The sequence below is a fragment of the Bos mutus genome, chromosome 4, assembly GCF_027580195.1.
Source record: "Bos mutus isolate GX-2022 chromosome 4, NWIPB_WYAK_1.1, whole genome shotgun sequence".
Lineage (NCBI taxonomy): Eukaryota > Metazoa > Chordata > Mammalia > Artiodactyla > Bovidae > Bos > Bos mutus.
The window spans coordinates 11745146-11758794 of NC_091620.1; the positions used below are offsets into that span (position 1 = coordinate 11745146).

Below are 13649 nucleotides of genomic sequence, written 5' to 3' on the forward strand. Positions count from 1 at the left end.
CTCTTCTCTCAATTTAGATGGTATGATCTTGACTTTAGATGAGTCAGTTATCTAGAAAATGCTACTCTTACATTGTCTCCATTACAAAAATAAAATAGAATCTACAACTCCTGATCAGGTTCTAGAAGTAGACAAGGCATGTAAAAATGTGATCTGGGCTCTACTCACTAGAAACTCACAGTGTTTGCTTCTATTTGCTTCCCCTGTGAACTCAAGAAAGTATATTTGGAGGATGTGGGACGACCTAGAAAAAAGAAAAGCATACATTTTCATAAATGTTCTATTGGACCCATACTGGTTTATAATTCATCTTGAAAATGTGTTTCCTGGGGAAGTAATGAAATGGGCGTGTGAGGGGTGAGATGGATGGATAATGAATTCAAAGGCAGAGATGTGCACTTTGTTCCTCATAAGCTCTTCCTAGTTCTTTCCCTATACTTTTGTGAAATTTCTTGACAAGATGGCTGTAAGTTTTAAAATATCCTGTTTCTCTTTGTCTCTGTTTGTTTCATATTTTCCTGGACTCCTTGCTACCAATAAGTGCACATGATATAGCCATTTTGCCACAGAATGAATCTAGAGGGGTGATATGGCGATGGGAATCCTTCTCACTTGGCAAATACTGGTGATGTGAAGATATGGAAATATTTTGGTCAGAAGGAGGAAAAACTTCCTTTCGCTACACTTCAGGGCATTGCTTTAGCCCCTCCCTTTTGAGGTGTACGTGTGGTAGAGACAGAGAAGAGTGAAATGACTAGTTCTGGAGGGAGCATCTTGTGTTTCACTGTCCCTGAGCACAGCTCTTTCTGTTCTGACCTCTCCCAGACCCAGACTTCAGGCTGAAGAATGCATTTTGAGTCTTTGTTTTCAAATCCAAGTGTCCCTTTCATAGGTTTTCTCTGCAGGCCAACCATAACAAACGAGTACTACCCACTTCATTCCCAGTTCCTCAGCAATGTAGGGCATGGCTGTTTGGCAGGGTAATGATTGAAATTTCATGTTGTGAGAGGAAGGGCTTTGGAGGTAGGAGTTTACTGAAAATGATGGCACTCAGTACCTCCTACCAGCTCTGAATTGAGAGGGTCAACTGAGCTGCCCAGCAGAGGCTGATGGGCTTCCTTATGTTTTCCAAGAGTACTGTGTGAGGATGCCTTTCTGTCGGTGGGCATAGGCAAGACCACTTTGCCTATTGAGTTACTTGTACTGAATAGGACCCCGAGAGAAGGTGGTGAGCAAGACCTTCAATCCAACCCATGCTCTGCTAGCAGCAAAGAGGCCCTGGTGGGACTGTGCTGGCTGAGAAAGGGTTGCAGACTCAAAGACAGGGACCCCTTCCTCTCAGGTTCATTTCATGAGGTCTCTTCTTCCTAGAGGAATCCCATTGTTCTAGTTCACTCACACAACAAGAGAACTTTTTTCTGATTTTCACAAAGCCTTGCACATCCTAGGCAGTATCCTTTGAGGTAAGTAGTATGATGTCCATTTCACAAATGAGAAAATAGTGAGGATAAGAGATTAAGTGCCTTGCCAAACATTACTCCGTCATCAGCCGTATCATATTCATCAGGTTGGAAAAGAGTAAACCTCTGAGAATACTGAATTGATGTGAATTCTGGAGAATAGACTTTGATACATTTCTTATGAGAATATAAAACACTGTGGTCAAGGTAATTACAGAGTCTACTCATGGGCATCACCAGATGGTCAATACTAAAATCAGATTATGTTCTTCACAGGGGAGATGGAGAAGCTCTAAACAGTCAGCAAAAACAAGACCTGGAGCTGACTGTGCCTCAGAGCATGAGCTCCTTATTGCAAAATTCAGCCTTCAAATGAATAAGGTAGGGAAAACCACTAGACCATTCAGGTATGACCTAAATCAAATCCCTTATGATTATGCAGTGGAGGTGATGAATAGATTCAAGGGATTAAATCTGGTAGACAGAGTACCTGAAGAACTATGGATGGAGGTTTGTCACACTGTACAGGAGGCACTGACCAAAACCATCCCAAAGAATAAGAAATGTAAGAAGGCAAAGTGGTTGTCTGAGGAGGCCTTAGAAATAGCTGAAGAAAGAAGAGAAGTGAAAGCAATAGAGAAAGGGAAAGATATATTCAACTGAATGCAGAATTCCAGAGAATGCAAGGAGAGACAAGACGGTCTCCTTAAATGAACAATGCAAATAAAATAAAATAAAATAAAATAAAATAATGGAAAACAATAGAATGGAAAAGACTAGAGACCTCTTCAAGAAAATTGGAGCTATCAAGGGTACATTTCTTATAAGAATGAGCACAATAAAGGTGAAAAATGGTAAGGACCTACAGAAGCAGAAGAGATTAAGAAGAGGTGGCAAGAATAAACAGAAGAACTGTATAAAAAAGGTCTTAATGACATGGATAACCATAATGGTGTGGTCACTCATCTAGAGCCAGACATCCTGGAGTGTGAAGTGAAGTGGAACTTAGGAAGTATTAGTATGAACAAAGTTAATGGAGGTTATGGAATTCCAGTTGAGCTATTTAAAGTCCTAAAAGATAATGCCATTAAAGTGCTGCCCTCAATATGTCAGCAAATTTGGAAAACTCAGCAGTCGCCACAGGACTAGAAAGTCAGTTTTCCTTACAATCCCAAAGATGGGCAATGCCAAAGAATGTTCAAGTTACAGTACAATTGCACTCATTTTACATGCTAGCAAAGTTAAGCTGAAAATCCTTCAAGCTAGGCTTCAGAAGTATGTGAACTGAGAAGTCCCAGATGCACAAGCTCAGTTTAGAAAAGGCAGAGGAACCAGAGATCAAGTTGCCAACTTGATTCACTGGATCATGGATAGAGCAAGGAAATCCCAGAATAAACATCTACTTCTGCTTCATTGACTATGATAAAGCCTTTGACTGTGTATATCACAAGAAACTGTTGAAAATTCTTAAAGAGATGAACTACCAGGCCATCTGACCTGTCTCCTGAGAAACCTGTATGCAAAGTCAAGAAGCAACAGTTAGAACTGGACATGGAACAACTGACTGGTTCAAAACTGGGAAAGGAATATGACAAAACTGTATATTGTCACCTGCCGGGGTCTAGCCCCGGCTGATCCAGGGTATTCGAAGGAGAGACGGCATAGGCGAGGATCAGGAAACAATTGCTTAATTAAACATTAGTTAAGGATATAAAGAGTAATAGAATGAGGATAGCTCAGTGAGGAAATTCAGTGGAGAAAAGCAGCTGAAATAAGGATAGCTCAGTAGGAAAATTCAGTGAAGAAAAGAGGCTGAGTAGCTTGATTTACGCGGGAGACCAATAAAACTTCAAGACAAGAAGTTTGCACCACTTACGTAGGCTGCAGGCGTCCTTCCGTTCTCCCGAAGGAGAGGAGACACTGAGGCCCCCCTGGTCGGATCTTAGAAGCCCAGGCATAATTAGCAAGCATGGCGGGTTCCGCGCTCCAGATGGAGACTCCAGAATTTGAGAGAGAGAGTGACATGGGGAGACCAAGTTTCAGTGAACAAGGCCCGCACTTTATTTTCCAAAGTAGTTTTTATACCTTAAGTTGTGCGTAGAGGATAATGGGGGAAGGGGTGGAGTCATGCAAGGACAGCAGTTCCTGGTTCTAATCGAAGCCAGGCTTTCAAACTTATCATATGCAAAAGCTCAGGTGATTTACATCATCTTCTGGCCAGGAGGCCTGTTAACATTTTAAGGAACTTTTTTTTCTCTAAAGGTGATTATTCCAAAGTCAGCCACCAGCCTCCAAAAAAGCATTGGACAAAGCTGCATTCCTATAGGGCAAAGGTGAGGTGGGCTCAATCAAGAAAAGAATTAACTCAAGGGTCCAAGGTTACAAACATTGAGGCTACTACTTACATTTCTATACACCCATTATATCAATCAATACACTGCCAAGGACACAGTAGGTAAGGAGTATGGAGACTTAGCAGCAAATATTGGCCCAATAAGTGAAAAAACCCTTCACCAGTACAATTTCTAATCAATCTTTTAACTACTCAAAGGAATCTGTGTTTAAACAGTTTAGAACATCTCCTGCCTCTCACAGTTGGGAGGCTCTGAACAATCACATGTGGCCGGAAAAACCTATTCAGGCAGGCTAGAGGACTTCCAAAGGAGTTTGTAGGTTGAAACACTGTCACACCCAGAAATTATTAACTGGAGCTGTAAGCTAACTCTTTTTTCAGAGAGAGGTAGTGGGAGACAGCCCCCCGTAAAGTCAGAGGTGTAGGTGAAAGCACAAAGCAGAAAGTAGGCAGACTCTGGTTTTGGGGGTAGATGCTCGAGAATTTCCAGGGGGACTCCTGAGGCTCGATCCCGCCTTTGCGTATGCCGAGCCTCCTTCCTCATGACCTTTGCCACAGGCGGAGCTCTCTCCCTGAAGTCACCTTGCTTATTTAACTTATATGCAGAAGGCTGTGCATGCATGCTAATTTGCTTCAGTCATGTCTGACTCTTTGCAACCCTATGGACTGTAGCCTACCAGGCTCTTCTGTCATAGGATTCTCCAGGCAAGAATACTACAGTAGGTTGCCATGCCATCCTCCAGGGGATTTTCCAACCCAGGGATTGAAACTGTGTCTTCTGCAGCTCCTGCATTGCAGGTAGATTCTTTACCACTGAGCCCCCAGAGTAGCCCATATGCAGAGTACATTGCGAATCATAGAGTACATAGATGAATCACAGGCTAGAATCAAGATTTCCAGGAGAAATATCAACAACCTCAGTTGTGCGAATGATACCACTCTAATGGCAGAGCATGAAGAGGCAGTAAAAAGTCTCTTGTTGAGGGTGAAAGTGGAGAGTGAAAAAGCTGGCTTGATACCCAGCATTCAAAAAACTAAGATAATGGCATACAGTCCCATCACTTCATGGCAAATAGAAGGGGAAAATGCAGAAGCAATGACAGGTTTTCTTTTCTTGGGCTCCAAAATCACTGCAGATGGTGACTGCAACCATGAAATTAAAAGATGCTTGCCCTTTGGAAGGAAAGCTATGACAAACCTAGACAGTGTATTAAAAAGCAGAGACATCACTTTGCCATCTAGTCACATCTGTCTGTTCAAAGCTATAGTTTTTCCAGTAGTCATGTATGAATGTGAGATTTGGACCATAAGGAAGGCTGAGCACCGAAGAATTGATGCTTTCAAACTGTGGTGCTGAAGGAGACTCTTGAGAATTCTTTGGACCACAAGGAGATCAAACAAGTCAATCCTACAGGAAATCTATGCTTAATATTCATTGGAAGGACTGATGCTGAAGCTCCAATACTTTGGCCACCTGATCTGAAGAACCAACTTGGTGGCAGAACCCTGATGCTGGGAAAGACTGAAGGCAAAAGGAAAAGGTGCTGCCAAGGATGAGATGGTTGTATGGCATCACCAAGTCAATGGACATGAATTTGAGCAAACTCCAGGAGATAGTGGAGGACAGGGGAGCCTGGGATGCTGCAGCCCATGGAGTCACTGAGAGTCAAACACGACTGAGTGACTGAACAACAACAGGAAAATTAGTAAACCAGTGTACAGTGAATATACCATGACATATTTTCAAATTGAGATTTTCTTCAGCTTTGTTGAATTTTTTGATAAGCCCATAGAAGGAATTCTCCATCCCGCATGCAATGCTTTTTAAATTTAATATTTTCATTTGATTCTTTCATATTTTTATCTCTTTACTGAAATTCCTCTCTTGTCTATTCCTGTTACCTACCTTTTCCACTACATCTTTAACATGTGAAGCATAGTTATATTACTTTGGCATCAGGTGAATATTTTCTAATATGATATTATAAATTTTTTATTAATTTTTTCAATTTTTAAGTCACATTGTGTGGTAAGTCCTCTGGGCCTTAATATATACATTTTAACTTATAACTGAGTTCAGATTTATACTCACAATGCCAGTTAGATATAGAAACATTACTTCTATATAGCTCTGTTCTCATCCCCCTCTTCTGTGCTGCTATTGCATTAATACATATTATGTCTCTATAGTTATAAACTTAATGTATATTGTTACAGTTATTACTTTATATATTTTTTAAAGAAGCTGGGTGAAAAGGAGTAAGGGTATATTTTTAACATTTGTTATATGAACCTTGTTTACCCTTTCTAGTTCTCTTCATTTGTGCCTCAGACTTCAGTTGACATTTGGTGTCATTTGCTTATTCTGAAACAGCTTTTCTTCTATTCATTTCCTTTGTGCCATCATTGGCAAATATATTACATTTATATCTGTTATCCATTTAGTATACATTTATACAGTTTCTGTTTTTATAGTAATTGTTTAATCAGCAAATTGAAGTTCAGGGGGAAAATATGCATTCATACGGACTTTTATATTACAATTACCAAATTAGGTTTATGTGCTTTTTCTACGTTCCATAGATTCTAATTACCAACTTGGGTCGTTTGCTTTTAGTCAAAAGAATTTCTTTTAGTATTTTTTGTAAGGAAATGGGGTGAGTAATGCTAGCAAAAAATTTTTTGTCTTAGTTGATCTCTTTTGCCTTCACTTTTGGGAGACTGTTTTGCTGGCTATAAGAACCACGACTGACCATATTTTTTTCTTTCAGCACTTTAAATACATGATCCCATAGCAGTCTAGTCTTATTCGTTCTGATGAGAAGTCAGTATTAATCCTAACTGGATCTTTTACACATACAATGTGGTTTTGCTCTTGCTGCTTTGAAGATTTTTGTCTCTTGTCTCTTGAAGATTTTACTGTTATGTGCTTGTGTATGGGTCTCTTTGGATTTATCCTTCTTGGATTTATAAAATAATGATTTTCATCAACTTTGGAAGCTTTCAGCTATCACTTCCATAAGCAAGTATTCCTCTCCTTTGCAGTTCTTCTATTCTGGTGCTGTCACTCACGTGTGAGGTGCGCTTAATGGAGTCCCATATTTCTCTGAGGCTTTGTTCCGTTTTCTCCATTTCTTTTTAAATTACTATGAAAAGAATAGGCTTTTCTAAAGAAAGCACACATCCCTGCATATTGAAAATGGTTAAATTTAACTATGTAAGAGTGAAATTTTAGGTGTAAGAAATATGTAAAATTAAAAGCACAAAACAAAATTTTATTTTATATGAACATAAATTTCACTTATAAGCTGAGTTCACTAAAGACAAATTTAAATTGTTTGAAAAACACTGAAAATAGTTCAGCTTGTTTCAAATTGAAGACTGGAAATTTAACAATACTGTTATTAAAATAACAGTTATTTTTCAGACAATGTGCTAAAAATGTATCAGTGAACATAGTAGACAGGGTCTCTTCTCTGATAGAGTATATTCAGTTCAGTTCAGTTCAGTCGCTCAGTCGTGTCCAACTCTGTGACCCCATGGACTTCAGCACACCAGGCTTCCCTGTCCATCACTAGCACTCGGAGCTTGCTCAAACTCATGTCCATTGAGTCGGTGATGCCATCCAACCATCTCATCCTCTGTCATCCCCTTCTCCTCCCACCTTCAATCTTTCCCAGCATCAGTGTCTTTTCCAGTGAGTCAGTTCTTCGCATCAGGTGGCCAAAGTATTACGTTACATAATAAATAAATAAACACACACACTCTTAGACAAATACATGCATCTGTTATTGTAGAGAATCATTTGAGAAACAAACCATTAGTTTGCCTTAGGTCTGAATAGGCTCTTGGAACACTCCCTGTACCGGTGTGAGGGAGGAGATATTTGGCAGAGAGGAAGCTGAGTAGTGTAGCAACAAAGGCTTCAGTCCCCCAGGGAGTTCTCAACTTAGGACAGCTCTTTCAATGTGTCCTGAGTTGTGTCCCTACCTGAAACACAGGGGCTGGGCATTTGCACTCCTGGGTCAGCAGCCACTGATTCCACCTTCCTTAGTTTTACAGTTTGAGTTGCTCAGTCTAAGTCTGTTTCAGGTACTCAGTTGTGTCTGACTCTTTTGCAACCCTATGGACCCTAGCCCACCAGGCTCCTCGTCCATGGGATTTTCCCAGAAAGAATACTGGAGTGGATTACCAGTTCCTCCTCCAGGGGATCTTCCTGACCCAGGGACTGAACCCGTATCCTTGCATCTCCTGCATTGCAGATGGGTTCTTTTACTGTTGAGCCACTGGGGATGGCAAATTAAGGGCAATTACTGGGGACAGTCCTGGCTTTGGGCTTGGGGAATGAGTGCCTTAGTCCTGAAGCAGATCTGGACAATGATCACAGCCATCTACTACAAGGGTATTTGGAGAGGACTTGGCAGGGAGCCTGAACATGACTTTGGGGTATGAAAGTATCTACAAGAGGGTGATAATTAAGTGGTATTTGACTCTAACTTGGCAAAGCTGGATAAGAGATGGGATAGACACTCTAAGAAGTGGAGTAGCATGTAACATTGCCCTTGAAGAACTGAAAGAATGTCAACATTTCTAGAAGCATAGGATGAAGGTTGAGTACTACCAGATGACATTATAAAAAAGCATTTCTAAGAATCTTGCAGGGCTTTATAAGACTTGGGGTTTTGACCATAAGAAACAGAGAAGCTTTTAATTAGAGAACAGACCCAATCTAGTCTATGTTTTAAACCATCTCTCAGACTGCTGAAAAAGAGAGAGAAAGAGGGAAGCAAGGGTGGAATGAAAGTCATTTGTGGCAGTCGAGGAAGGACTATTTTTCCTATTATTTCTTTAGTGGATAAGGTTCTGACCCTTGGGGTAATAATTGCATCTATTCTACTAACCAGTCCATCCTAAAGGAAATCAGTCCTGAATATTCATTGGAAAGACTGATGCTGAAACTAAAACTCCAATACTTTGGCCATCTGATGCGAAGAACTGGCTCATTTGAAAAGACCCTGGTGCTGGGAAAGATTGAAGGCAGGAGGAGAAGGGGACGACAGAGCATGAGATGGTTAGATGGCATCACTGACTCAATGGAGCTGACTTTAAGTAAATTCTGGCAGTTGGCAATGGACAGGGAACCTGGTATGCTACAGTCCATAGGGTCGCAAAATTCGGACACAACTGAGAAACAACTGAACTGAACTTTGTTCAAACTAATACTTCCTAAGTTCCACTTCACTTCACACTCCAGGATGTCTGGCTCTAGATAAGTGACCACACCATTATGGTTATCTAAGTCATTAAGACCTTTTTTATACAGTTCTTCTGTGTATTCTTGCCACCTCTTCTTAATCTCTTCTGCTTCTGTAGGTCCTTACCATTTTTCACCTTTATTGTGCTCATTCTTATAAGAAATGTACCCTTGATAGCTCCAATTTTCTTGAAGAGGTCTCTAGTCTTTTCCATTCTATTGTTTTCCATTATTTTATTTTATTTGCATTGTTCATTTAAGGAGACCTTCTTGTCTCTCCTTGCATTCTCTGGAATTCTGCATTCAGTTGCATATATCTTTCCCTTTCTCTATTGCTTTCACTTCTCTTCTTTCTTCAGCTATTTCTAAGGCCTCCTCAGACAACCACTTTGCCTTCTTACATTTCTTATTCTTTGGGATGGTTTTGGTCAGTGCCTCCTGTACAGTGTGACAAACCTCCATCCATAGTTCTTCAGGTACTCTGTCTACCAGATTTAATCCCTTGAATCTATTCATCACCTCCACTGCATAATCATAAGGGATTTGATTTAGGTCATAACTGAATGGTCTAGTGGTTTTCCCTACCTTATTCATTTGAAGGCTGAATTTTGCAATAAGGAGCTCATGTTCTGAGGCACAGTCAGCTCCAGGTCTTGTTTTTGCTGACTGTTTAGAGCTTCTCCATCTCCCCTGTGAAGAACATAATCTGATTTTAGTATTGACCATCTGGTGATGCCCATGAGTAGACTCTGTAATTACCTTGACCACAGTGTTTTATATTTTCATAAGAAATGTATCAAAGTCTATTCTCCAGAATTCACATCAATTCAGTATTCCCAGAGGTTTACTCTTTTCCAACCTGATGAATATGATATGGTTGATGACGGAGTAATGTTTGGCAAGGCACTTAATCTCTTATCCTCACTATTTTCTCATTTGTGAAATGGACATCATACTACTTACCTCAAAGGATACTGCCTAGGATGTGCAAGGCTTTGTGAAAATCAGAAAAAAGTTCTCTTGTTGTGTGAGTGAACTAGAACAATGGGATTCCTCTAGGAAGAAGAGACCTCATGAAATGAACCTGAGAGGAAGGGGTCCCTGTCTTTGAGTCTGCAACCCTTTCTCAGCCAGCACAGTCCCACCAGGGCCTCTTTGCTGCTAGCAGAGCATGGGTTGGATTGAAGGTCTTGCTCACCACCTTCTCTCGGGGTCCTATTCAGTACAAGTAACTCAATAGGCAAAGTGGTCTTGCCTATGCCCACCGACAGAAAGGCATCCTCACATAGTACTCTTGGAAAACATAAGGAAGCCCATCAGCCTCTGCTGGGCAGCTCAGTTGCCCCTCTCAATTCAGAGCTGGTAGGAGGTACTGAGTGCCATCATTTTCAGTAAACTCCTACCTCCAAAGCCCTTCCTCCAACAATGTGAAATTTCAGTCATTACCCTGCCAAACAGCCATGCCCTACATTGCTGAGGAACTGGAAATGAAGTGGGTAGTACTCGTTTGTTATGGTCGGCCTGCAGAGAAAACCTATGAAAGGGACACTTGGATTTGAAAACAAAGACTCAAAATGCATTCTTCAGCCTGAAGTCTGGGTCTGGGAGAGGTCAGAACAGAAAGAGCTGTGCTCAGGGACAGTGAAACACAAGATGCTCCCTCCAGAACTAGTCATTTCACTCTTCTCTGTCTCTACCACACGTACACCTCAAAAGGGAGGGGCTAAAGCAATGCCCTGAAGTGTAGCGAAAGGAAGTTTTTCCTCCTTCTGACCAAAATATTTCCATATCTTCACATCACCAGTATTTGCCAAGTGAGAAGGATTCCCATCGCCATATCACCCCTCTAGATTCATTCTGTGGCAAAATGGCTATATCATGTGTACTTATTGGTAGCAAGGAGTCCAGGAAAATATGAAACAAACAGAGACAAAGAGAAACAGGATATTTTAAAACTTACAGCCATCTTGTCAAGAAATTTCACAAAAGTATAGGGAAAGAACTAGGAAGAGCTTATGAGGAACAAAGTGCACATCTCTGCCTTTGAATTCATTATCCATCCATCTCACCCCTCACACGCCCATTTCATTACTTCCCCAGGAAACACATTTTCAAGATGAATTATAAACCAGTATGGGTCCAATAGAACATTTATGAAAATGTATGCTTTTCTTTTTTCTAGGTCTTCCCACATCCTCCAAATATGCTTTCTTGAGTTCACAGGGGAAGCAAATAGAAGCAAACACTGTGAGTTTCTAGTGAGTACAGCTTGGATATCATTTCTGCATTCCTTCTACTTCCATGGCCTGATCAGGAGGTGTACATTGTATTTTATTTTTGGAATAGGGACAATGGTAAGGGTAGCATTTTCTAGGTAGCTGACTCATCTAAAGTCAAGATCATACCATCTAAATTGAGAGAAGAGTTAATCCTTGAGGAGTTGACAGCAGCGTTTCACTCCATCTCGAAGGGCCTCTTTGACTTTGTCATTCCGGAGAGTGAAGATGAAAGGGCTCAGCAAAGGAGTTAACAGGATAATCAACAGGGAGACTATCTTATTGTATTCAGCTGCCTGCGTTTGTTTGGGTTTCACATAGAGGAACAAGCAGCTGCCATAGCCGATGACAACAAAGGTGAGGTGGGAGGCACACGTAGAGAAGGCTTTCCTGCGGCCGGAGGCAGTGGGGATCTTGAGGATGGTGGAGGTGATGTAGATGTAGGAGACAATTGTTGGAACCAGTGAACCAATGACAATGAAAACAGCCATTAAAAACAGAACAAACTCTGTGAAAAGAGTGTCACCACATGAAAGTTTGAGCAACTGACCTCGGTCACAATAAAAATGGTCTAACACGTTTGATTTGCAGAAGGTAAACTGAAATGTGGCATAGACTGGCCAGATTTCGGAAAGGAACCCAAACACCCATGACCCAATCACCACCGAGATGCAGGTGTGGCTGTTCATAATGGTATTGTACCTCAAAGGGTTACAGACGGCCACATAACGGTCCACAGCCATCACTCCCAACAGTGCAAACTCTGTGGTCCCCAGAGCAAGGTACAGGAAGAGCTGGGTGACACATGCAGTCAGAGATACTGTCTGCATCTCATGGAGCAGCAGCCCCCAGAGCATCATGGGGACGATTATAGATGTTGCCAGCATTTCCACGGCAGAGAGATGACCAAGGAAGAAATACATGGGGGAATGTAGATGTTTATCAACACAGATAATCACAATGATGATGGTGTTCCCCATTATTGTCACTGAGTAGAAGAGAAAGAATATAGCAAAAAGAATGTGATGTAGTTCTTGGGACCCAGGGAACCCTAAAAGGCAGAATTCCGTGGCACTTGAGTGATTGCTCATATTTCAGTCCTTGTTTCTGCTCCTTGGGAAACCTAGAGATCAAAAGATAAGAAACCTGCTCCACAAGGTCTTGCTCTCAAGAAAGAAGGACAGTCTATTTTGAGGAATCATTTCCAACCTGGGAACCAGGTGAGGTACCCCTATGAGGATGTTCTGCACAAAGTCAGACCTAAATGTTGTCTCCTCCGGTCCAGCTGAAGTTCACTGCCTGGAATGGATGAAGATAGCATCCTCTCCACTTGTGTGAAGAACACCTCTCTTGTCCTTTTTCCCCACTAGATGTGCATTTTCACAGGTTAAGACCTTAAAAATTGGCCCGTTTTGATGCTGAGTCAGTCCCTTAGATCCAGGGTTTGTTCTTTCCTCTTAGCTTACCTGTAGCAGATGATATAGTGACATTCCAGAGAATGTTCAAAAGAGTGAATTTTATCCCACCCTTCACCCTGGTGGGTATTACAGAGATCCCCTAGGGTTCCACAGAAGAGAGGCAGAGGGTCCCAGAGCACCATCTCTGCTTTCCCCAGATTTTAAGATCTCTGTGTTACAAATCAGGTAGTATTCCAAATGGAAACTCTGGAGCTTCGGATGATTTCCCTTTGCAGATTCAATCTTCTCTTACACAATCCCCCCTCCCCGTCCCGCAAAAGTCTTGCCAGGAAAGAAAGATGGTACCTGACTTCCACAAGTTTAGGTCCAAGGTGCTCAGTACTCAGGTTGCCTGGATGTCTGCCCCCAACTTTGTCTATCCCGCCATGCTAATTTCATCTCCTCGGAAGACTCTTTCCATTCACCTTCCCCCAAACCTGAAAGACCTGTTCATTCCTGACAGTTAGCTTTCTTCATAGTGCTTATTACTGACATTATGTCATACATTCAATTTCTTACTTCACTTCTTCATTTAACATTAAACAAATGCTGCAGTGAACACAGCAGACTAAAAATCCCTGTGTGGTGCTTATGTTCAAGGAGAGAAAGGAAGCTATTCCTTAAACAAGTATATAAAATAGTTCATCCATCATGAGATAAAAAATGAAATGAGGAAGCAGGAGTGGAAATTCATTTATTTTGTTGAACTATGATACTGGAATGTAAACTTCAAAGAGGCAAGAAATGTCCTCTGTATATATTATAGATATATATATATATAAATAATATATATATATATAGATATAAACATTCTGGAGCCAAATAAATGCTGAAAAATTTGACAAATGG

The 13649-nt window shown here is 41.2% G+C and overlaps 1 protein-coding gene across 1 annotated transcript; it reads right to left on the reverse strand.

Annotated features, from left to right (window-relative positions):
* Positions 1–11492: 11492 nt before the first annotated feature.
* On the reverse strand, positions 11493–12434 carry LOC138987655 (olfactory receptor 9A4-like). Its single transcript, XM_070369935.1, has one exon. It carries the CDS (start codon positions 12432–12434, stop codon positions 11493–11495), a length of 942 nt encoding a protein of 313 aa, XP_070226036.1.
* Positions 12435–13649: the final 1215 nt, after the last annotated feature.

Coding starts and splice junctions, on each gene's coding strand:
- LOC138987655 (XM_070369935.1), bottom strand. CDS start 12,434: ATGAGCAATCACTCAAGTGCCACGGAATTCTGCCTTTTAGGGTTCCCT.